At 43.6% G+C, this 25,867-nt stretch overlaps 1 protein-coding gene across 2 annotated transcripts in view; it reads left to right on the top strand.

Annotated features, from left to right (window-relative positions):
* Positions 1-25,867, top strand: part of rassf5 (Ras association domain family member 5) — a 32,981-nt gene that overhangs the window by 1,054 nt on the left and 6,060 nt on the right. Inside the window, exon 2 of one of the 2 annotated variants that reach the window (XM_028576625.1) lies at positions 16,398-16,525. In XM_028576625.1, coding sequence (XP_028432426.1) covers positions 16,398-16,525 — 128 coding nt within the window. Of the gene's footprint in view, positions 1-16,397; positions 16,526-19,641; positions 20,714-25,867 lie in introns of those variants that run through there. The other variant, XM_028576626.1, reaches the window with a different exon arrangement.

The raw sequence follows: 25,867 nt of genomic DNA, 5'->3' as shown, positions 1-25,867 counted from the left end.
ATTGACAATGTTTCATATTCTGTGAATCCAAAACACGCCTGCCCTACACATTTCTTTCTGTCGATGGTTGTATTTATGTGCCCTTTTCAGATGATGCAGAACAGACTCTTGTTCCTGGTGATACAATTAGTATTTAATGAAGGGCACAAGTAGCAGGGGGCTATAATCTTCCGTAATGGTGGCTGTGTGTTTGTACAAAAAAAAAGTGTGCGTGTGCCTTTGTGACTGAGCCAGAATGACAGGGAAGGACATTTCCAAGCATTTTGCTCCATAGACCCAACCGGAAACCTTCCATGGAAAAGCCCATTATCTTGTCCTTTCAGTTTTGCCTCCCAGAGTTCTCACTCTGGGATTTTGCAGCCTCTGCTCAAAAAGTGAGGGAAAGATAGTGGAATTAACAGTGGTGCATTGGTGAAATACAGAAACAAAATAGAAATGTCTGTAAAGCTCATACTTAATTGTGAATGTGTATGAACTTGTGCGTTGTAGATGTATTGGGGTGTGAGAACAAAGTAGGCGTACTACAGATCACAGACACTGGAAGCAGCATGACTGTATATCTCAGTGCATATTAAAGGACATTTTAAACTTTTTAAAAATTTATTTTGCCTGATGTCTCTGGAGTCCCATACCTGGCTGTATGTACTGTGGCCCAGGCTCTGATGACACCACTCCCACCTGCACAGTTCTGGGAAGCAGAGAGTTTGGGCCAAGCCAATTTGACCTGGCAGTGTGGATATGTTTTTAATCTGGTTTGAGTAGGCCTATACACACACACACACACACACACACACACACACACACACACACACACACACACAGCGTTTTGCTGGGAGCTCAACCTAAAGTTTTTGTGTGTAGTGGCTTTTCCGTGCACATACTGTACGTGTGTGTGTGTGTGTAAATGTGTGTGTGTAAATGTGTGTAAATGTGTGTGTGAGTGCATGCGGCTGCTGACTTGGCATTGTGTCAGCAGCCCTCTGTCACGGGGAGGCTGCGGCTTCAGAACAGTGTGAGATAAAGCCATTAAAGAGAGGAAAGAAGTGAGGGAATAAAGGGACGGATAAAGAACGGACCGGCTGAAAAAGAGGAACAGAGCCGAGGGGAAATGGAACAAGAAAGGGAAATACTGACAAGTAGTTGGACACAGGGATGACCCAAATAGTGGAATTAGTGAAAGAGAAAAGAGGAGAGATGCAGGGTGATAGGAATGAGGAGAGACGGAGAGCCGGAACAAGAGTGATGGGAAGGAAGGAGAGCCAATGCAAGTGAGGGATAGGGGAAAAGAGCAAGAGTTTGTCCAGCACTGCAGAGCTGTCTGATTTAGTGTGCTATCAGCAAGAGCTCAGTGGAGCGGAGAGCCAAGATTACTGGAGCACCACACACACACACACACACACAGACACACACACAGAGAGAAACACACAGGCACAGTCAAGAGTTTCTTTACAACCCAAGAACTTTTTTTGTCTCCACTGGTCTCTTCGCGGATCAAGCTAATGAGCTCCAGTTTTATGTTGCCTGCAGCTGCCCTCTAGATCAAACTGTCTTTTCCGCTCCCTTTTCTCGGAAAACATCAGAGGTGTGTGCGGTATATACAGTCACGGGGGTCACCGGGATATTCATGACAAGCAATACAAATTTAGGCATTTCAGGGTATTTTTGTGGGGAGAGACGCAACCAAAACTGCCAAAATAGAAACGGCACACACGCACACACATGCACCCATGCTCTTCTTTCAACTACACCCAGCAAATGACAGGGAGCGAGAGACGGAGGCCTTGCAACCATAAACAACCATCATTCTGTCTCTTTGTCTCGTTGTATGCCTCGCTCCCTCTGTTCTGTATTTAATTTATCACGCTGCCTGTATCTGTGTTGGCTTTGTTGCATACGAAGCTTATAGAAACAGCTATGCAGCTCTTTCTCCCTTGGGACAGCTGAGTGCTCGCGGGGACTGTTGTGATGTGGCCTTGCCCTACAGTGGGATCTGCCGTCCAGCCAGAGCTCCCAGTCTCGTTGTCTGCTGCTCTGTTGTTGCGTGATTATTCCTACTGCTGGCTTTCGTCCGAGCTTGTGCTTTTTTTGTTTTTGTTTTCCTTTTATTGCTCCTCATAGGAGTTAGATGGGAGTTTATTTGGTATGTCTTGGCTATACAGCAAACCCCCACACTATGCAGTATATGCACAAATACACTATACGCATAAAGAGCTCTATATGTCGACACTAGTCCGGCCTGTTTAGGGAACTAAATCCACTCTCCTCTCATTGTCTCCCTTTTGTATCCAAAAGTCCAAAAACTTGTGTCATATGCACAGGAAGAATGATTAATACTTTTATAAACAAACACTGTACAAACGGTACAGAAAAGTCCGATGTATAACCGTTACATACATCTGTACAGTATTTGGGTGGTATCCTGTCAGTGGCTGTTGCTTACTAGTGTTCTCGTGATTTGATTTGATTTGTCATCCCTCCATGTTTTGACGGTGGTCAGGGAAGGCAGGGCAGTGAGGGAGGGGTATGGCAGTCTCCTTAATCCCAGCTCTGGGTGTCTCCTGCCTGGGATTATGTCTCAGGATGGAGCGGTTGGGATTACAGACTGGCAGACAGAGTCAGCATCAGATTAGTATTTAATTAAAGCTTTCAGGGAAACACGCTGTCGTGGCACCAGTGCTCTCACACACACACACACACACACACACACACACACACACACACACACACACACACACACACACACACACACACACACACACACACACACACACACACACACACACACTGGGTTTGGTCCTCTCCTCAATCTCTGTCAAGCAGTAAAACATGCACCTCTTACTGTATGCTAGGGGTGGGACAAAAATTCGATACGGCAATTTATCGTTGTCCTTCTTCGTGAGATACGCTGGCGCCAAATATCGATATTTTAATTAATAAAATAAGGCGCTCAAAATAGATTTCCCTGCTTCCAGCGTCGCTCCTTCATGGCTCCCCGAGGTGGCGCTCAACACATGAATGAGGGAAAGTTGAACATAAGTTCAAAGTCCAAAGTCTGGACCCGTAGTTGCTTCATCGTTCGGTCATTATTTACAGACTGAAAAACTTGTGCTGCAGAATTGTGCTGTTTTCTAACAGTATGGACTTTGGCATTTTGTATTCATAGTTAGACCGATATCGTGATGCGTCATTATAGGATTGTCTAGCAACATATGGATTATCGCAGGATTGTTGTATTGTGATATTATTGGTATTGTGAGCCATGTATTGTGTATCATATAGCGAGGTACCCTGTAATTTCCCAACCAACTGACCCAAATAGCTGGATCGGGCATCTGTGACAATGGGGCCGATCTATTCAATTCAAAGCTATGTTTACATTGTGTTTTTACTTCACCCCTGCCTACATGCATGCATCTGAAGAAAAGAAAAAAACACGCAGTTGACAAAGCCTCGTTTGCTGGCAGCAAATTTGCATTTCCTAGGACATGCAGCTGCACTTTTCCAGACACCAAGGCCCCTGCCGGAGTCGGTGATGACAGAGAAACAACAGAACTGAAAAACCCTCCTGCTTCCCTGAAGTCACCGGTGTGGCAACCGGTTTCCTACCCCATGAGTTATTTAAACAATCAATGAATGTCCTAAATGCATTCAGGTGACACCTCGTAAACTCATGCTGGGTTCAGGTGCGCTTGGCCAGATGTCCGTCACGTTCCGCTTTCTTTGTGTTGGCGTTCTAAACTCTTTAGGATTTAGGAGGACTCATGGTTAGCTGTTCCTCAGATCTCTGCAGGGTAAATCCAGACAGCTAGCTAGACTATCTGTCCAATCTGAGTTTTCTGTTGGGACGACTAAAACAACTTTTGAACGTACACACGTTCCACCAAAACAAGTTCCTTCCCGAGGGCTATTTCGCAGCGGTATCGTTGCTCCGTCCAGCGCTTAGCCAATAAAACCAGAGCACATTTCTCTCCCATCCCGGAATGCTGTGTGGACTAGCCAGACCCTCCTTCGCAGCGCTGTGGAGGAAGGTCTGGCAATGCAAAACTACGCTGATATAAAACAGAAAAAAACAGCATTTCTTTTGATGAGTAATAGATTGGAATAGATTATCGAAATAGTTGTCAACGAATTTTCTGTCTCACTTATAATTAATCAATCAACTAATTATTTAGTGCTAAAGACATTGAATAACTAGGTAGTCCAGAGATTGTTCAACGAGTGTATTTGTACCCTTCTCACCCCAACTGTGTTTTTTGTTTTTGTTTATCTCGGCCTCTGTGTCAGAGCACTGTACGAAGAGGTGAATGCTCCGGAGATCAGAGCTCCTCCGCAAAGGCGATTTCACAACTAGAAAAAAGCATTTGGGAACTATTTGTGCTTGCATATTTGCAAGCAGAGTGGAGATCGTTGCTGTTACAGTGCGGGGGGTTATGTCCTGGTCACTGCAGAGACAGGGAGGGATACTCGCTTTGACACACGGCTGCCAGGAAGCCCAACAAGCACAAACACCCAAAACACACACACACACACACACACACACACACATTTGCCACAGGCCTTCACAGTAACCCTCCCAGTGTATTATTTATGCCCCACGGCATTCATCCCCCTAGAGAGGGTACCTTTTCCTTAAACTCCATCTCTTCCTTAATTTACCTCTTCCCCTAGTCTACACAATACAGACCTTGTCTTAGGAACCCTTCCAGCCGTTTCCCATTTGGTCCTCTCAGAGCTCCTTCACAGTTGAAGACAAAACATAGGAGGAAGGTTGTGTTAAATGGCTCATAACCTTCTTCTCCGGGCAGACCACTGCTGCCGCTCTGCCAGACGTGCGATGGATATAGTTTTAACAAGACTTCAGCCAAAACATTCCTTCAGAGCTCATATGTCTTAAGTTGAAAACAAACAGAATCTGAATACAAGGCTGCATTGAATGTTGAAGAAAAGCTATTGAACACATGTTTTATCAAATTACTACATCACACTTATTTTATTGTGCAGTTTTTCTTCATTATCAGTGAAGTGTTTTGATCAGTTTCTTAGAAAAACACAAGATATATGGAAAGAGTCTTCGTCCAGTCGCCCATTGCTCAACATTATTTGACCTTGATTTAAAAAAACAAAACAAAAAAAAGTGGCAAAATAGGGGATGCAGATACAGGGTTTTGTTTTCGCAGAAAGACCTGCATGGTGTTTTGGGCTCTCCTCACTGTGCATTGCTGCTCAGCTGTATGTATGGCAGAAGAATGGGGCTTTTAAAGCAGGCTATATTTAGGTCGCCCTTGGTGAACAGTGATAGGAGGACTGCAGAGGAAGAGGTGGTTAGGGCAGAAAGGACAAAGACTTTCTTGAGCACATTTAATGTGAGCGATTTAGGGATTTTGGATAAAAAAAAAAAAAAAACACAAAACAAAGTCCTATTCGGTTCTGCAGTGAAAGAAATGGTGACATCAGAGCATAACCTTCTTATGCCATTGCTCGTGATTATGTCATATTGACTGAGTAAAACTGCGGAGCACATCCTGTCCCTCCAAACTCTTCAATTTTAGAAGTAGGGCAGGAGAAGTCCGAGGAGCTCTATCTATCTATCTATCTATCTATCTATCTATCTATCTATCTATCTATCTATCTATCTATCTATCTATCTATCTATCTATCTATCTATCTATCTATCTATCTATCTATCTATCTATCTATCTATCTATCTATCTATCTATCTATCTATCTATCTATCTATCTATCTATCTATCTATCTATCTATCTATCCGTGCATATTAATAACCAACGGACTGCGCATCACCTCAACCCACACATTGGAACACCCATTAACACTCACTTGAGGTGATGCTTCTTACTGACAAGATATGTCACTGTTGTGGGGTTAGACAGGATGGCTGACTCACTTCCCCTCTACCAGCGCTGTGGAGTTGTACACCAAGGAGAAGGAAAAGGGGGAGACAAGAGGAGGTAACTACCTCTGCAGTGGTCTCTCTGTTCTATTATATGGAGATCCCACCCTGTTCTCTACTACTGAATGAAGTGTGTACAGTCAACCACTGAGGGAACGCAAAAGAAAAAAAAAGGCTCCTGTTGCAGGAAAGAGAGGAGAGAGAGACCAATAGAGATGACAGGATTGTGTGGGGGTCTCTGTCTCTTTAAGCTGGCTGTTTGTTACTGCAGAGTGTGTGGGTGCTGCAGTAGAGACGGAGAGAGAGGGAGAGAGAAAGAGGGGAAGAGAGAGCATTGATAATAGATAGACGTTAGAGAGGAACGAGTAGTACAGCAGAGATTCAGGGCTCATGTCTGCACGCAAAGTTGTGACGAAGACCGGGCAGGTGCAGGACCAGAGGAGGAAAGTGTGAGGCAGGTAGAGAGGTGAGAGCATTAGGGAGCGCGTTGGGAGTACAGGTGGAGGGGTGGCAGAGCGAGTGGAGAGGGGGCTGTTTATTCGGAGCGTGGCACCGGTGGCAGAGTGGCTGCGCTGGGATGGCGGAGGGGGGAACTGGGGGGGCTGGCGCTGGGGCAGTCCTCAGAGGGACAGAGGCAGCCGGGGGCAGGACAGGACAACCAGCGATGGTTACGCGCACAGGACGGTGCCGGTCGGATGGTGCCACCATGCTCCCTCCATGGCACAGATAGCACCCGTCGTCCCGGGGCTGGAGGACGCAAGAAGGGGAGCAGAGGAGGGGGTCGGGTCAGGGGGAGTTGAAGGCGTCGGGGTGGGCAGAACGTTACTCGGCCAGGTGTCTCTGCGTCTGGATGAGGTCAGGGGGGATTCAGAAGGGGAGGTCGGCAGCGCCTGCTTTGGACAGGTGTCCCGCCGGCTGGGGCGGCTGCTGAAGCGGCTGCCGAAGTCTCGCTCCTGGAGTGACAGCCTGCGGATCCTTCGCCGATCATCCTCCAACGGATCTCTGCTCCCCACCTCAGGTATGGAGAGGGGAGTGCGAATTGAGACTTAGAAGTCGTACATTGAATCCAAATCAGTTTGTCTGTGATGGGGGTCAGCAAAGCAAAGGGTGATGAGTATGCAGGTTGTGCCGGGCTGGCCGCAAAGACCGGCTGTGGGACAAAATATTTGGGTATTGTGTGCGCAGTGCCCTCAAGCCCTGTTACTCTTTGTCTCTCTCTGTCTATTGACAGATCTATCCCACTTTTTTGTAAAAGCACATTGTGTGTGTGTGTGTGTGTGTGTGTGTGTGTGTGTGTGTGTGTGTGTGTGTGTGTGTGTGTGTGTGTGTGTGTGTGTGTGTGTGTGTGTGTGTGTGTGTGTGTGTGTGTGTGTGTGTGTGTGTGTGTGTGTGTGTGTGTGTGTGTGTGTGTGTGTGTGTGTGTGTGTGTGTGTAAGATTGTGCGTTAACAGTGGGGACACAGGCCGCAGATCGGTTGTAAACAGCAGAATAGTCCAGTAAACAGGTCAGATGATATAGTACGATCTACAGATTATTCTTGCTCCAGATACACACACAAACACACACAAAAATCCTACACAATTCCAATCTGTCAAGAAAATCCTACATAAATGGATTACATATTGACTTTCATATTTGTAGCAGGAATTTGAGATAAGGATGAGCCTGCTGGAGGCTGCAAGGTATCGATTTTTCCCATGTTTTCTCCAAATACAGGACTGGCTAATGCAGTGTTTGGGGGGGCGGGAGGGGTGTATTGATGAATACAAAAATGTAACATTAGCACAAAGTGTGTGTGTGTGTGTGTGTGTGTGTGTGTGTGTGTGTGTGTGTGTGTGTGTGTGTGTGTGTGTGTGTGTGTGTGTGTGTGTGTGTGTGTGTGTGTGTGTGTGTGTGTGTGTGTGTGTGTGTGTGTTCTCTCCTGTGTAAGCCTGATAAGACCCTGACCAAACATGACTCAGGGAGCTGCTCATCAAGAGCTCACCACCCCACCTGAGTGACGTCATGCTGCAGCCTCAAAACGCTTCAGAGACAGCATCAACAGCCCGAGCCACCGCAGACAGATAATGGATATTTTTAGATGGTGTTCCCTCTAAGGAAACCTAGTTAATCCTTAACTGGCCCAAACCAGATTTCTCACTTCCTCTTCTATTGCTTCTTCTATCTATTATTACAGTAACATCCGTCTAAGTCATAATCTTGGATGACGCTGTTTGGAAAATTCTCCAATTCTCTAAACTGCTAAAAATATTACAGTAACTTGGTGACTGTAGTCTCATAGTTGGAGAGCATTAAGGATTGGATGTGTTCAAGGCAAAGGTTAAACTGTTGTTATTTACACAACTATGGCTTTCTTTCAAAAGATTCTTTTGACAGTTCTTGCCACTATGGCTGGACAGTATTTCAGTATGAGTGTACAGTATATAGAGTGTCCGGGAATTGTATTGTATTGACATGATCATATTGTGTTATTGTTTTACAAAAAAAACAAGTTAAAGGGGCACTCCACCGCTTTCACACTTTAAACAAAACCCTCATCATAAAGAGTGCTCAGCCTGTGAAAATCGTTGTATAATGTCATCTGTGGCTCTGAGAAAATAGCCCTGATGATGCCATCATCTCGGCTTGGGCTTGGAGACTATCAACTTGGAACTTGACTCATACTAACTTTTAGAACTTGACTCATGGGGACTAAAAGTTAGAATATCTCAGCCTTTGTTGACAATCTTTAGTTTGTCCGTTGGGATTCCCCAACTTCATTGAGGTGGAATAAAAAAATCGCTGAAAAAAAATACCCCTTTTTATTCAAGCAACTATTTGACCGTAGAAAACATTTTACTGCACTGAACATTAATGTGATTGAGCTTAAAGTTTCATTCTTGACCTTGGAAATAGTACTAATAAGTATAGTACAAAATACATTCTTAACTCAACACTTGATTTCTGGAGCTTTCAGCCACATCGTGTGACCTTCTCCAGCTGTTGCAGTTCGCTGAGTTGTTGTTGTGAAGATGGTGTGACCTAAGTATGGAACTAAGTATCTCGGCAACTGAGCAAATTATGTATACGTGTACAGTATATCTATTATCAGAAGTCTGCTATGTGTCATGCAGTTACAAAACCCATATTGCTGCTCTTGGGGGAAATGTTTTCAGAATGTTCTCTTAAGCCGAAACAAAGCAAAATGTTTTTATTGTGCGTTCTTTATCTTATTGGTCCTAAAAAGTTTTCATAAGCAACGTTCTCTCAGCCATCAGAAGAGCATTTAACTTAAATTGTAACATGAAATCTCTAAAACACACCACAGGAAAAATTCTCAAAAAGCAAAAATGCCCTTTTAGCATTCGGCTGCATCCATTTGCAGCTTGTAAGCCTTTAGGAAACTTAATTCAGTTATCTCAGATAGAGTAGGTCTAGACTAAACTCTATAATTCTCTATAATTTACAAAGCCCCAACAATTCTAATAATTCCCTACTAAACTAAAAGAAAGAAAGAGACTGGTTCTTCTCTTGTTTGTTTGGTTAAGACGGGGAGCATCTTTAGCTTGACAGCTGGGGAAATTAAGAGAGGCCGGAAGATAGAGAAGCTGCCATGATGGAGATAAAGAATGTCCGTATCAAATATGAAATTATTGTTTGTGCACAAATACACCCAGATGTCAAGAGGAACTAGGGCAGATTTTATTTAGGTTAGGAGAGATTTGGTTGCTCATGTCTGGTGGGTCAGCATATGGAGTGTGCATCCTGGAAGCTCATTGAGCTCCAGTGCGTTTATAGTGAGACTGTGAGAGAACAAAAGCATGATATTTTAATTTATAATGATGAACGGTAGTATTAGTTCAGTAGCTTGGTGTTTGTACGTGAGCCACACAGTGGGAGATCATGGATAACCGCTCCAAATGAGCTATGATGGGATCAGACTGGCTAAAGCCCCCCCAAAGCTGCTCTTAATTCCTTCATAAGACCTGCAGAGCTCCCTTTAGGTTCATTAGGGACCGTGTTAATATCCTCGCCCTTGCGTTATAGCTAACTTAGCCCTATTTAGCCCCTCCCTCCTCACGCAGACAAAGATCTAATACAATATGTCCCTCCCAATATCTCTATCTGGTGCCGTACAGACATCCTTTGTGACCTGAGAAACGCTGCTAATCTGTGTCTTCCCCCTCCCCTGTCTCTCCCACACCCACTGTGTCCCACAAAAAAACAACCGCCCACATCCCCTATCTTCTTCTTAGGAGTTAGAAGAGATGATGCAGGAATGGGAAAGAATGATAAGAGTGGGCCGGGATTTTAGGAGACGGAAAAGAAAAGAAAAGAACATGACCATGGAAAATCTTTCACTCTGCGGCCTCCACCAGGACTATCTTAATGTCTTCTTTTTAGAGCCGAATTCTCATTTTACACGTTGCAATCGAAGCTCCCCCTTTCCCGTCTCCATTCGCAGTTATCGACCCAACAAGTTAACACAGCCACCACATATAGATCTTGACGTGCTGTACATTAAGCTCCCTCATCTCTTTCCGCTGCACTGATGGAGTTTCCTACCTCTCTTCTTTTTTTTTCTCTCTCTTCTCCATCTCCATCTATCTGCATCATCACCCAGCTCTGTCTGGAGGCAGTGTCATTTTAAAAGCAGTCAGACTGGAATGATGGCATGAGAGACAAAGAGGGAGTCTGAACATGCATCTCCTGCGGCGGAGGAGGCCAGTCTACCATGGCGACACATAGCACCACAGCCCCTTCGTTTTGTTGAGACAACACACACACACACACACACTCGCGCACACATGCGTGCGCAGGCTCTAGACTCCACGGCTCTGTGCAGGATTAATAGAATCTGACGAGTGTTTATGGCTCAATTTCATTACAGTCATCTTTTGGTGTCCTGTCCCCACATGCAGGTGCGAGTACACGTTCATGTGTGTTCACTGTGATCACAGTGTCTACATTTTGTAATAGCTCTATTTAACCAGGAAATGCCTAATCTGTGATTAAGTATCTTTTACTGGAGGAGCGTCTTCACGAAGACGGCTGCATATGTTACAAAACATCATTCAGAACTATGATGATGAAATATGTAGAGATAAACCTGACGATAATAAAACAGTTGAAGTAAGTAGTTCTGCATTTTACCAGCCAAAATATCTTAAAAGGCCAGTAAAATAAAAATGGCTTATCAACACTGACAGCTATGTTAGCTCGCCGTCAAATGAGAAATACTTTTGAAAGAGTCCGTTGAGAAGGGTTGTTAAAGTTTTATATGTGACTGAAGCACTTTCTAATCAAAAGAAGCGGAGTACACGGAGGCTCTTTCCCCCGGTTCAGTACAGACACTGTAATACTCAAAGCAAATATAGAAAGTAAAAGGTAGTTTCCAGCCTTATTTGGAGTGATAAAGATGGACGTAGGATGTGTCCGTGCATGTGCAGAATCCAATGACGGGACCTTTTTTCTAACAAAACCTGTTGTGGCAATCCCGTAAGTGAACTTGAACACAACTTCTACCAAAATCCCGTAGAGTGGAATCGTTGCCGTTGTCTTTTAAATGAAAGCAACTTCCTCATTTGATAGTCTGTGTAACCATGTACTTTCCACAAAATACCAAAAGGGAAACCCCTGCAAGTCCTAACATGGAGTCCAGCGGGGAGTTTTGCCTCAGGCATTCAAACGGCTGCCACATAAAAAAAAAAAAAAAAAAAAAAAAAAAAAAGTCACACAAGATAAATGCTCCTTTTTGCGGACTCCTCTCTCCCTTGCTTTATCTTCATTCTTCTCCATCACGATTCTCTCTGATTATGTCTGTGTCAGCACGCCTACATAACCTTCAGAGCCCTTCTGGGTCACTGGAATACTGTTGCAGTTTCTCAACCAGCTCATTGGCACTCCCATACAGTATGCATGGTACAGAATCTCAAGGAGGTAAACCTAATACTAGGCCTTTTCACACTCACACAGCTGGTATGCATATACAAAAACAATTCGACTCACTTGAGTTTCTCATTTAGTCCAGAACCTCGTACCTTTACTGTAACACCTATTCTAAATCAAACCTAAATCCTATAACTTCATTTAACTCTAGTCCAAACTCTGGGGTATGTTTAGGTCCAAAACAAAGTGTCTTACACATTTCCACGAGGATGTCAGCAAAAATATACACTACCCTTGTTGTCACAAAATCATCACTACCAATTTTTGTTTATTTATGTGTACATATGTCAGTTTAGAATCAGACAGCACAGTCCAAAGTGTGTGTGTGTGTGTGTGTGTGTGTGTGTGTGTGTGTGTGTGTGTGTGTGTGTGTGTGTGTGTGTGTGTGTGTGTGTGTGTGTGTGTGTGTGTGTGTGTGTGTGTGTGTGTGTGTGTGTGTGTGTGTGTGTGTGTGTGTGTGTGTGTGTGTGTGTGTGTGTGTGTGTGTGTGTGTGTGTGTGTGAGACTGGGAGTCTAGTATACTTGTGGGGTCCCAACAGCTTTGTGGGGCCAAAATGCAGTTTAAAGGGTTGTTTGAGGGTTAAGAGTTGGTTTTAGGGTTAGAATTAGGTTATGGTTAGGGTGAGGGTAAGGGTTAAGGTTAGGCATTTAGTTGTGATGGTTAAGGTTAGGGTAAGATGCTAGGTAATGCATTATGTCAATGACTGGTCCCCACAAAGATAGTGCCACAAACCTGTGTGTGTGTGTGTGTCAGAGACAGTATGTCTTAGCAGTGTGGGAATAATCTGGATCCTAGGTGAACTATGACTTGCTGACCATGGTGTATCTTACTGTAGGTGCAGTGGAACCGGGAACGATCTCTAAGCATTCCTTCCATTTTCCTCGCAGTTCGCCCAGCAGCAATTCTAGTCTTCTAAATCAAATATCGGGATAAAGACCAAGGGCAGGGTCTTCTTTAAATAACCACCACCCAACATAAACACTGATTTCTGTCTGGAGAATGACAACCGAGGACATTTAAAGGTACCAAGTGGAGATAGCAGTTTTTAAAAGTAGGTGCCATTTTTCTTTCTATCATGTGTGCGAATGAGGACACACGTGCGTGCGCACAATATAAAAAATACACAATGTGTTTTAGTGTGTAACACTGAATGTAAACAACTTTGTTTGTTTACAAAAAACTCAACATTGCATCTTTTAAGGAAAAGTCATAAAAATATGCTAATTTGCTTCTTGTTGAGAGTTATAAAATACCACTCCTGTGTCTGTAAGGCTACAGCAAATAAGCTTAGCTTCGCACTAAGACTGGAAACAGCTAGCTGTCCAAAGGTAACAAAATCAACCTACCAGCACCTCTAAATACTGATTGTTGTTAGTTGTTTTATGGGCATTGTAGGTGGATATTCTGTTATCTTTGGATAAAGCCAGGGTAGCTCTTTCCCCCTGATTTCAGTTTTTGTGCTAAGCTAAGTTAGCCAGCAGGTGGCAGCTTTATAAGCTATTTACTGTACAGACATGAGAGGTATCGGTATTTATTACAAGTATGGTTGAATTTAAGTAGAGGCACAGTCAGTAATACAGAGTGAGGGTGGATGGAGTAAATGAAGGAAAGCAGTACAGGAAAGGAGTTTCTCTCTTCCTTTCCCCTGTGTGTTTCCCTTCTTTCTCACTTGCAATGACCTCTAAACTGTCATGAGCAGAGCATCGCTTATCTGAACTCTACTCTTTCCTCAACACATCCCTCCTGTCAGCGAGGCATTGCAGCCCGTCCCTGTTACTCTCTGTCTCTCTGCCAACCTGTCTCTGTCACACACACACACACACACACACTTATGTCTATCTCCCTCTCTTAATGCACTTAATGACCTCTAAATTGTCATGAGAGAAGGAACCTCTAACTGAACTTTCCTCTTTGCTAGACCTATCCCTGCTGTCAGTAAACTATGTCCTGTCTCCCTTTGCTCTCTCCTCCTTGGTCCCTGCTTCAATAATCAATAATCACGCCTACTATTTCCCATGCCAGTTCAAAATACATGAAGCATTTCATTCCCAAACAAGTTATATTTTCAAATACCTGCAATTCTAGACATTAACATAGTTGGTAATTAATCTATCTGAGGTTTACAGCGAAAAAGCCTCTACACTCAGCCTTCTGTTGGTGACCTTATGTAAGTAGAGCTCTTCTCTTTCTACAATGGTCAGCAAGAAGCTTGTTGCTATGGTTACGGTAATGATGCTGAGTGTGCGAGGCACAGCGGGATACAGAAAGAGCCACTGATATCAATAGACAGAAAAACAACCAGGCTGAGCTCGCTCATTCAGCACTGACTGCAGCAACAAAGAGCTTTATTAGAAAACAATGTGTTGTTTTAAAGCAAATATATAAGCATTAGTTTTATTAGTTCTGTATCTGTATCTATCTGCCTGCGTAGTAGGGCTGCTCGATCATGGGAAAAAATATAATCACAATTATTTTGGTCAAGATTGAAATCACGATAATTTAACATGATTACTCGTTGACTTCTGGAAAGATGTTGCAATTATTGAACTTAAAAAACAGTGGAAAAACAGTAAAAAAAAAACATACAACTGTGAACTTTGCCTTAATACTTTTTCTATTGAAACTTTATTTCTTCATTCAGAACACGAGAAAATAAGAGTTTACTTGCAAAACGTAATGAAATAATTGTAATCTTGATTAAATTTCGATTAATTCCACAGCCCTACTGCATAGCCTTCTGTACAGTGTTTTATTTAAAGCTACATTGTGTAAGAATTTCTCCCATCTAGCGGTGAAATTGTATATGACAACCAACTGAATATTACTTTCTAGCCCCTCCCAGTCCGATCGCGTTTTAACGGTGGCCGAACCCGAAATTAGCTCTTAGTATCTCAATCGTTTACACGAAGCTGTTCTAGCCATTCCAACATTAACTTTGGTCTTGTGGCTTTGCCTGTCGCGTTGTCGTTTTAATTCTCTTTTTCTCCCCCTGGCATTCGTCACGGTGCGGGGTGCCACTGAGTGTAAAAGGGCAAAAGGCGGAGGTATGTCCCTCTTTGGCTAATGTATTTTAAAGATGGAGGCGCAACATGGCGGCCGTCATTCGAGCGACTCGCTCGTATGCATTCTGAATGATTCTGAATGGCAGATTCTACGCTTACGAGAATACTTTGATTAGATGGTGAAAGTAATTACACATGAATGAGCACATATTTGTGAAAGAACAAAATTTTTTTTTGCTAAGAATCAACACAAAAACCATGAGTTTGGTTCCGACCTGCAGCCCTTTGCTGCATGTCCTTTCCCCTCTCTCTCTCTCTCCCCCCTTTCATATCTAATATGTCCTTTCAAATAAAGGCCTAAAATGCCAAAAAATAATCTTAAAAAAAGAAATGGAACTTTCCTGCTGTAGAACAACAAAAAAGGATCTGACACCCCCCTCCCCTACCCCCCAAACTCCAGTCCTCTCGCTGGTCATGCGGTTTTGAAATCTCTCTTTTCTTTAGCAATGGCATGGATTATCTCCCCAACAGAGGAGCAGTTAGATGTGAGGCTATGCGTCCCAGTGGAAAAGCCTCTGGCCACAATAAAGACTGCGAGACATAAACAAGCCGAGGCTGTCGTATGTGGGACCAACTAAAAATTAAAGAACAGTGGACTATTTTGGGAAGTTTTGGGGGAAGTTCCTAAATCTATTCTGTTCTTGCTGAACAGTAGATTGTTGACCATGGAAGGGCTGCTATACTGGTACAGTTGGTTGGCTTTGAATGCGTAAAAGGAGTCAATACAGTATCTCTATATCGAAGCATGTATTTGTTTCCCTTATGTTCTTTGCTGGACCTTGTGCAATATGTTCATTATACATTGTGTAATGCATCTGCGCCAGAAGACAGTTGTAGGCCTACATAGCAAAGTATTTCCTGCCATCTGATGGGTAAATGGGATGTATGGTAGTGGATCTTTAAGGTGTAATTGGTAGGTTAAGATGTGAGATGTCAATAGGTTATTGCTGGGCACATTATTAAGTCTTTCGTTGATAGAATACTCTCACTGCAGTCTGGTACCTCGTGGTGTCTGTCTGGCATTAGCCACTAGATGGAGCAAATTCTCTGTAAATGGAGCGTTTCACTGTAGCTGTTTCATTCATTCTTCATCTGGAACTCACACACTTACAGGTGTGTCTGATCAGCATCATACTCTGACGTGACATACCACAGAGGAGTATTAGTTCACAGGGTTAGATCAATGGGTTACACTTTACTTAAAGGTATCTACATAAGAGTGACATGACACTCATAAACATTATAAACAAGTCATAAACATTTATGATGTAATGCTTCTGTCATCATGTGTCATTTGTTTTTTGTCATGACAAGTTAGGGTTAGAGTTACGGTTAGGGTTCATGCGTCATGACAGTGTCATGTCACTCTTATGTAGATACCTTCAAGTAAAGTGTTACCGATCAGTGTTTGATGGTGATTTATTTGTTGCTTCTCAGCAATTGGTTCTGCATGTGTGTTCTTGTCTCTGATTAGTGTGTGTTTTTTGTGTTCATCAGACTGTAGCTACACCTGTCACCTGGAGTGTGAGAGCCAGGTCCAGCTGGACTGCAACCGGAAGGACAGAGAGCCCAAAGAAACTCAATCTCCCAGAAGACTCTCCTCGTCCGCAGCCCCTCAACACAAGGTGAGCATTTCAAATACAAAAAATTCAATTTACCCAGTAGAATTTTTATTTTATTTTTTAAGGGTGCGGAGGACTATTTATGGCATTTTTAGGGCCACTGCTGACGAGCAAACGTGTGTGTGTGTGTGTGTGTGTGTGTGTGTGTGTGTGTGTGTGTGTGTGTGTGTGTGTGTGTGTGTGTGTGTGTGTGTGTGTGTGTGTGTGTGTGTGTGTGTGTGTGTGTGTGTGTGTGTGTGTGTGTGTGTGTGTGTGTGTGTGTGTGTGTGTGTGTGTGGAGGTGTACATGAGTCACATTTGGGTGATGACTGGGTTTATTCTGCAGCATCTCTCCAAGCCTACACTCTTACATAACCATCCTCCTCTTTCACAACACGCCTTCCCTCCCTTCCTCCTCCTCCTCGTTGTCTACTTATGAATTTATATATGCGGTCGTTTGCTTTTTTTGGGTGACAGAATGTTCCCAGGACAGAATGTCCTCCATCACATAAGCATCTGATGTGCCTCCCTCCCTCTCTCCTTCACCTGCTCTGTTGCTCTTATGGCCTCCCTCATCCTCCTCTTGGAGTCTCTTTTCATCTCTCCTATCCTGTAGTAGGTTTGATTTATTCAATCAATCAGTGGTGGACTCTGATGTCCTCACTTCCTCAGCTTCTCTGTGTTTCCTTTAGGATTTTTTTTTAGCAGTGGGGGAAGTTCCGAACAGTTGTGATTGATCTGTATTTTTTGAGTTACTATATAGGCCAACTTTGATCTTGACATATAGGCTAAGCATTCTGTAGCAAATAACAAGAAACCCACTATTAATTACATTATCTTAATGCAGTGTAGCTACTTCAGCATGTAAATAATGCACCTAAAATACAAATCAACAGCCACGTGCAATTTAGCTTGCAGGTGAAGAATACAATCAACGAAAATCACCAGTTAACTTAATTTAAATTTGCAAGACCAGGATTAAATGAACTGACACCATAAGTTATACAACTTACAGTTCTCAAGGATGTACACACACGATCTCAACTGGCTAGTTATCATCCGGACAGCGTCTCTTTTTCCTTTCTCCTTTTTTCTGCAGAGTGACGCACGTGCCCGCTCGCGGTGTGAAGCGCGTGTCCGCGCTATTCTCCGACATGCACTCTAACAATGCAGCCCTATTTCTGATACCGTGGGGGGCAGAAATGTTGCCGTGGGGGGCCGCCACGGTCAAATCAACATAGAAGAAACACTGTCTCTTATTTGAATGCAAACTAGTTAATCATTGTTCTCTGCAGGGACCTCCATTTTGGCATTGCTGTGTTAGCCCAACCTATTCTCAGATGATATCTATCTATGCTAGTGGAATATATTTAGACATCCACTATTTCAAAAGTTAAACTCAAAATCTATTATATTCAACTTTCATACTCTTGTACTGTATGAGCCACAGTATACAATTATGTAACATGTATCCTCAAAATAGTGATTCACTCACTGTGTGTGTGTGTGTGTGTGTGTGTGTGTATGTGTGTGTGACCTGAGAGAGTGGGAGCATGCATCTTGGCATCCCAGCCTCAGTCACCCACGCAATGTGGTCCAAACACACACACTCCCACACATAACATGCACGAGAGATATCTGGACAACCCCGCAGGCCTGCAGCAGAATGTTTGCAGCTATTCTATGCCTAGGGGGCAGATAATGCAAAATTAGCCCCCTTGGTAGTGTGCCAGGGTGAGCATGAACAAATACAATCATTCTACCCTGTTGATGGGAATGGAGAGAATTAGAGCGAGCATGAGGGGGATACATTAAGTACATTGTACCAAATGGTCTTTTTTTAAACTACATCCCAAAACACGCTTATTTCTTTCAATATTTCACATCTAGTGCAACACAATTATGACTGTGTAGTTAAAGATAATAAGCTAAAAGTCTGAATTAAGTGAGCGTTGATGATGTCTTTCTTGGAGGTATGTGAACTCTGTGACCAAGGCCTGTCCCTCTCCACACTCTTGTTTGGTTCATAGAGTACACAAGCACTGCAGACAAGAGGAGATATGACAGTTAATTTCCTGCAGTCTTCTTTCTCCCCTTTTGCTCTGTGTGTGTGTGTGTGTGTGTGTGTGTGTGTGTGTGTGTGCGTTATTACCCCTCTGTATTTGCAGTCTCTTATTGTCTGTGCATCAGCAGAAATTCATCCCCTTTTACCCGCTATAAGCACATACACTGCTGCAGTCACACATATGTGCAGCACACTTGGAGCCAGCAGATTTGTGTGTGTGTGTGTGTGTGTGTGTCCCACCCCCTGCACGCTGCTCCTTGCGTCCATTGTCCCTGTATGCTGCAGCCCTCCAGTACCATATAGGTTTACCTATAATCATATCTGAGTAGATTTTAAAATCATACTACACACACGAAAACAGCATGTGCGGACAGATAACATGCGGCATCAATCTCAGCAGTGACGGGGGCATTAGTTGCTTTGTGATGGGAGGGGGAGGTCACTGCTGGGCAGATTGCAGGGTCAGTGTTAGGTTAGAGGTCACCGTAATCTCCATCCCGATGGCTATCATTCATTATTTTCTTATTCTCACCTTAAGCACTGTGAGCCCTTCCCTCCACCAACAAACCAGCAGTGGCAGTTAAGCAGCTGTGGAGGTTAGGTTTTTATTGCTGGACTGTATTTGTTCCCCTGATTGGTTTGGGCGTCAAAACAATAGCCCTAATTATGGCATGTTCTAACAAAAAAGCCACATGTTTACAATGGTTGTCATGGCTTCTAATACACCGTTGCATCCTGCTGCAGAATGTCACTAAAGCAGCCATCTTCCCCAGCCTCTCTGTTGCCTCGTCACTGCTGCTCTCACGTATGTAAAACAGGAGCTGTGAGGCTTTCTATCTCTCACTCATCAGCGTTTCTCTTTCTACTCTCTCTCTCTCTCTCTCTCTCTCTCTCTCTCTCTCTCTCTCTCTCTCTCTCTCTCTCTCTCTCTCTCTCTCTCTCTTTGTAAGAGGAAGTGGCCATGCTCTGCAGAGTGCAGTTGCTTGCAGGAAGAGAGAGAGAGAGAGAGAGGGTGAAGAGAGAAGGGGGAGGGTGCTTGCAGGCTGATAACACACTCAACCACAGATGGTAGCAAGAGAGTGAGGGAGCAAAGACAGACAGAAAGAGAGAGATTAAGAAGAGGTAGGGGAAAGCAGAGAGTAAGAAAGCGGGTGAGGCTGAGTGGGAGGCATCCATCTCTCTGGTAGCATTGCCAAAAAAACAGCGAGAAGAGGAGAGAGGAGGTGCTACAGGGTCTGTGAGTCAGGTCGTGTTGCTGAAGCCAAGAGATCTTCTGCTGCTGTTTACTCTGGACCCCAGGGACGGATCAATGCTCACAGACATAAATGCCGGACTTGAATTGAACCGTTCTTTGATTTTTCGCAGTGGGTCCTTACAGAGACACAGACACAGGAAAGCAGGATGTGGTATTGCATGCATGCCTTTATGAGCGTTGGTTTGCGGGTATAACAGGGTCTCAGGTGAGCAGGGTTAACTTGAAACCAACCTGTAAAGTGACTCCATGACACCAGCGCGTGCCTATATATATATATGTGTGTGTGTATGTGTGTGATTGCTACATACTGTGTATGAGTGTGTATATGTTTATGTTGAGCTGCAAATGGCCAGGTGCGTATACTGTATGGCGTGTTTGTGACACCGGCATCAGAACACACACACACACACAAAGACACACACACATACACACGTCAGGAGGAAGTGACACGTCTGTGCTCGCTCTCGGATTTCCTGGTCCCCTCTCTGGTGGCACGCAGAGCGTTGAATCTGAGCCGAGTTCACCTGTCTCGCCCTCACAGGGGGACTTAAACTCTTCTGGATGCATCAGCAGAGGACCGCAGACTTTTCTGGATGAGTAAAGGTGGCAGTTAGTAGCGCGTGGACTCTGATTGTGGCTGAGTCACACCAGCCCTGCGTTTTCGAGATAAACCAGCACTTCCTCAAGCTGTCAACGTGCTGCTCTGGTGCTGCGCCGGTGCCGGAGGCCGTCTCTGGACCTCTTCATGACTGTCAATACAGTGCTGACCCCCTCCATGACAAGCAGTAACAGCATGAGCAGCGGGTACTGCAGCCTGGATGAAGAGAGCGAAGACTGCACTTTCTTCACAGCCAAGAGCTCGTTCTTCCGCCAGCCCAAGCATGCAGCTAAGGTACAGAATCAGGGTAACCCTCACTCTGGTAGATGAAACTGTAAAAACTGTAATTGAGTACTCAGATGGGTCAGATTGTGGGCATTTTTAGTAGGACTGGGAACCAAACTGCCATTTATATCAAAAACATGCTAATAGAAAGCAGAAGTATGGAGAGGAAGTGGTGGTGTTTGTGCATTCTCATGTAGGCCTCTAGGTGTGTGAGAGTGTAGGAAGGGTTACTGTCCTACATCTGGTGTGTTGCATTGATCTGATAGGTTGGCCTTGTTCATCAACCTCGATGCCTTTTTGGCAGCTCATTTATCATGTGTGAGTGGCTAGCATAGATTTAGCATCACAGTCGGAAAACAGTGTTTGGAGAGTGAGAACGTGGGTCACAGAGTTAATGATGTTAACCTACAGATTCCATAAAGGCTTCTTCTGTACTTTGCGTGGGAGAGGTTTCCGTAGAAACACAGCTAATACTTTAGCTCGTGTGTGTGTGTGTGTGTGTGTGTGTGTGTGTGTGTGTGTGTGTGTGTGTGTGTGTGTGTGTGTGTGTGTGTGTGTGTGTGTGTGTGTGTGTGTGTGTGTGTGTGTGTGTGTGTGTGTGTGTGTGTGTGTGTGTGTGTGTGTGTGTGTGTGTGTGTGTGGCAACTACTTCACTGTAGCAAACATTATCCTAGTTACCATAGCAACTCGTGGTTCTTGTTGGCACATACTTGTGAGATTTGGTTTTGGTCTACTGTACATTCTATTACTTCATGCATAATTGGCAGATACTATAACTGTGGTATATACAGTATTATTCGCACTGCAGGGTGTTAGGTGCTGCTTGTTTGTTGTTGGGGCCTATCCCAGGAAGAACAGAAGGTGATTAAATGATTTTTCTATTGGAAAAGAAAGAGAGAGAAAAGGTTGATATAGAAAAGTATTTCTGGTTACACAAAAAGCCTGGAGTTAAAAAAAAAAAAAAATCTTGAAACTACACAGACATTTGCATTTATGTAAAACATGCTCAGCCCTTTTCTTGCTGTCCTTATCCTGGCAGTGCCTTTGGTGTCTGATTTGGAGAAGGTATAATCTCTGAATAATTGACCAGCTGTGTTGTCAGCGTGTGGAGTTAGGGTTGCTGCCATGCTGAGACAGAAGGGTATTGGGGTTAGCTTGTCTGGGCTGCCTGCCGGCACAGAAGCTACCTGCTGATGGTGCCGTATTTCTTCGGCACTACGCAGCCAAAGAAAAATGGTTTGACATATAGTGTAGCAGCACGGCTATAAAACCGAGGAGGGAATTGTTCTTGAATTGCATCCTCTTGTAGAGCATTACTCTTGTAGTAGCCATGTAGTGAAATTGTGTTTTGTTACTGTGTTTGAATATGAAAAGGAGATAAGGCAACGATCTGTGTGGCATCCTGTGAATAGAGAAATGATTACACATTTTGTGTATAAAAATGTTAAAATGTGTCACAGTGTTACGTCCTCTTCCATGTATGTGTGCATTTATGTGCACAAACACACAGGGAGATACTTACATTCATCAAAACAGTGGAAGGGAGTTCATGTCCTCTTTTCTTTAGGAATTAATTCCAGAGCTGAGCCTTTTGCTTCAGATTAGCCAGCCAGCCTTAATGGGCGTGCGTGCGTATATTTACAGTATAAACCCCTGCAGTATCTCATACACTGCACACATCTAGCAACATTGGTAGGAAACTAAGTGTGTAGATGTAGACTTCATACAGTAGTTATTATAAAACTGTACTGTATTAAGTACATTTTTAAAGTACTGGTACCTAATGAGTATTTCTATTTATTGTTTTTTTCAACTACACCTATCCTCCACGATAGATAGATAGATAGATAGATAGATAGATTAATTTCATTCATTTTTTTATATTAAGATTATGTTTTTTGCTTTATTAGATAGGGATAATCTATAGACAGGAAAGGGGGGAGAGAAAGAGGCAGCTGCTTAGGACTTAGTCTACATGGGGTGCATGTTCTACTGGGTGAGCTAGAGGTCGCCCCCACTCCACTATATTTTAGATTAGATTTTTGATGTTACTCTGTTGCATTTTTTTGAGGGAGTAGTTAGTTGTGTCACAGATAAAGACTGTAAGTACAAAACATATACTATACACTTTAAAACCTAATGCATAGCTTTGTATTCCAACACTATAAAAAGTAGTTAGATTAGCAAACATTGAAATACTGCTGCTGAACAAAGAACCTTTACTCGTGTGAGAGCACATGTTTGTATGCTTAAGTGTGTGTACTGCTGGGTGCTGGCACACAGTGGTCTCTGAGCTGTGAAATAGAATCTGTGTGTCTGTTCTCCTCAACAATTGACCCATTAAAAGTGTTGCGTTAACAGCGTGTGTGTGTGTGTGTGTGTGTGTGTGTGTGTGTTGTGTGAGTTGTCGTTGAATTTTGTCGACGTTTTTTTGTATTGTTAGTTTAGTTCTGACAGCGCTTGCCATGACCTTAATCTTGGCCAGTTGTAATTGATCCTAGAGTCTAGTGTTACCTGAGTTTTACCTCATGATGTCACCACACACACACACACACACACACACACACACACACACACACACACACACACTTGCAAAGTCAAGATTAAGTTGACGCTAACAAAAGGGTGGTTTAATACTGACTATGTTGCAGCAACGTTTCAAGCAGTCATATGAACGCTCTTGTATGATCTCATCAGAGTAAGAACATCAACACTTAGTCATGTCACCCTGAGGGGTGTGGGTGTGTATCTGCATGGCATGTGTACATATGTGTGTGTGACCCTTATGTAACAGTCCTAGATATGTTACACACTTAAGCTGCTTCACATCTATCTGAATCACAGCATTAAAATGGATTAACTGGCTTGGACCTGTCACCTGTAATATTGTTGTTATCGGACAGTGACCAGTCATTCTGAAGGAACACTTATTGGCAGAAGCTAATGTTGTCTGGGTAAAATCGATCTTAATTGTGGCCGGGTTGTCTCAGTGGGTAGAGCAGGCGCACATACTGTATATTGAGAGGTTTATACCTCAACGCAGAGGTCCAGGGTTCGAGTCCGACCTGTGACAATTTCCTGCACGTCTTCCCCCTTTCTCTCCCCTTTCTCACCTAGCTGTCCTATCAATTAAAGGTGGAAAAGCCCAAAAAATAATCTTAAAAAAAAATTAAGATTGATTAAGATGTATTCTTACAGAAAAGAGAACATATTTTATCACTTGTGTCATCAAGTACATTGTTTGCCCAGACGCTCCATGCTTGGCACTGTGTATGTTGAGTGAAGATTAAGAATTGATATACTAACGAGTTAGAATAGTTGGGAATATAAATGATTTTTTGTGTCATATTTTTCATCAAGTTGACCGAGGTGCTACAGTAGTCCCTCAAAATGTTGGTGTTTTCCTGAAAACACAGTGCAGACTGTGCAAGTCTTTTCAGTGTCACATCTCTCTCTCTGTTTCTGTGTCTTGCTGGTCATTGGCTCCCTCGTGACCTGGTCCAAGCAGGGCAGTGTCCCAGGACATTTTGGGACTCAGGGGCGGAAACTGCTCCATTGTCCTGCTCTATTGTACCCTGACCACTCTCACTGGTATGCAGAAAGGGAGGGCAGGACACCGCCTCTGATACATTTAGAAACTTGCATACAAACGCAGGAATTCCTGAAAGGTTCTTTTTACTTTGTTGCTTTAGACTAGGAGGAATTTTGGAGTCAACTCCTCCATATCCCTCAAATTATTTTCTTTTTCCAGATTTTGCCATACACACTTAATGTTTATGCACCAGAGTTTTATTAAATGTATGGAATTTGATTATAGTATATTCATGAGTCTCAGGAGAGACAATCAAGGCTCTTAAAGGTCCCATGACATGGTGCTCTTTGGATGCTTTTATATAGGCCTTAGTGGTCCCCTAATACTGTATCTGAAGTCTCTTTTATATAGACCTTAGTGGTCCCCTAATACTGTATCTGAAGTCTCTTTTATATAGGCCTTAGTGGTCCCCTAATACTGTATCTGAAGTCTCTTTTATATAGACCTTAGTGGTCCCCTAATACTGTATCTGAAGTCTATTTTATATAGACCTTAGTGGTCCCCTAATACTGTATCTGAAGTCACTTTCCCGAAATTCAGCCTTGGTGCAGAATTACAGCCACTAGAGCCAGTCCCACAATGAGCTATCCTTAGGATGTGCCATTTCTGTGTCTGTAGCTATTGAGGAGGATAGGGGGGGGGGTGTCCTTGACCAACTGCCACTTTGCTCGTTTGAAAGCCATGATGTCTCTCTCTCTCATGGGTGGGCCAAATTCTGTGGGCGGGCAAAGCAGAGAAAGGGGAGGTAACCTTGCTCCTTATGACCTCATAAGGAGCAGATTCCAGATCGGCCCATCTGAGCTTTCATTTTCTCAAAGGCAGAGCAGGATACCCAGGGCTCGGTTTACACCTATTGCCATTTCTAGCCACTGGGGGACCATAGACAGGCTAGGGGAACTAAAAAACCTCAAAGTGAAATTTTCATGTCATGGGACCTTTTTTAATATTGAAATGTGCTTGTGTCCTAATAAGGAGATTTCAATTGTTTCATTTGTGACATGCTTTGAACATAATAGCATCAGCTGCTTTCACTGCTGTTTCACTTCAACATGGACATTTATCATGATACAAGGACCATCTTTGCACAGACTAGAGGAGTTGCTGATGATGAGTGTGCAAGAGATAAAAGCGGCAACAAAAAGAACGTACAACGTGGTTTGCTAAATCAAAAGTCCCCCTGTTCTCGCTGTTTCAATCCGTCCAATCCACAAATGGACACACACACCGTTCTGTCCTGGCATCTAGCGCTTCTAGCCTTGGCATTTGTAATGTTATAATGTTACCACCTCTTTTTGCTGACCATCAGCCTGGAGGACCTAAGCTGCACACTGCACCAGTGTTGAATGAAATTGTGACTTCATCACACAACCCGAGGACTCCCCTACAGTAATGATTTCTGCCCTGCATTCTCTCTCTCTCTCACACAAACACACACTGTCTCTCCCTCTCTCTGCCCCAGAAAATGCAAACGAACAAGAGGAGGAAAAAAAATGCTATTGTAAGATAGAGAGGATGCATCCCACTGTACTATAAATAACCCAGTCAAACTCTGTGTTGCTAAGGCTGGTTCA

Source organism: Perca flavescens, chromosome 4 (assembly GCF_004354835.1).
Source record: "Perca flavescens isolate YP-PL-M2 chromosome 4, PFLA_1.0, whole genome shotgun sequence".
Classification (NCBI taxonomy): Eukaryota; Metazoa; Chordata; class Actinopteri; order Perciformes; family Percidae; genus Perca; species Perca flavescens.
This window is presented reverse-complemented; position numbering and strand designations above follow the sequence as displayed.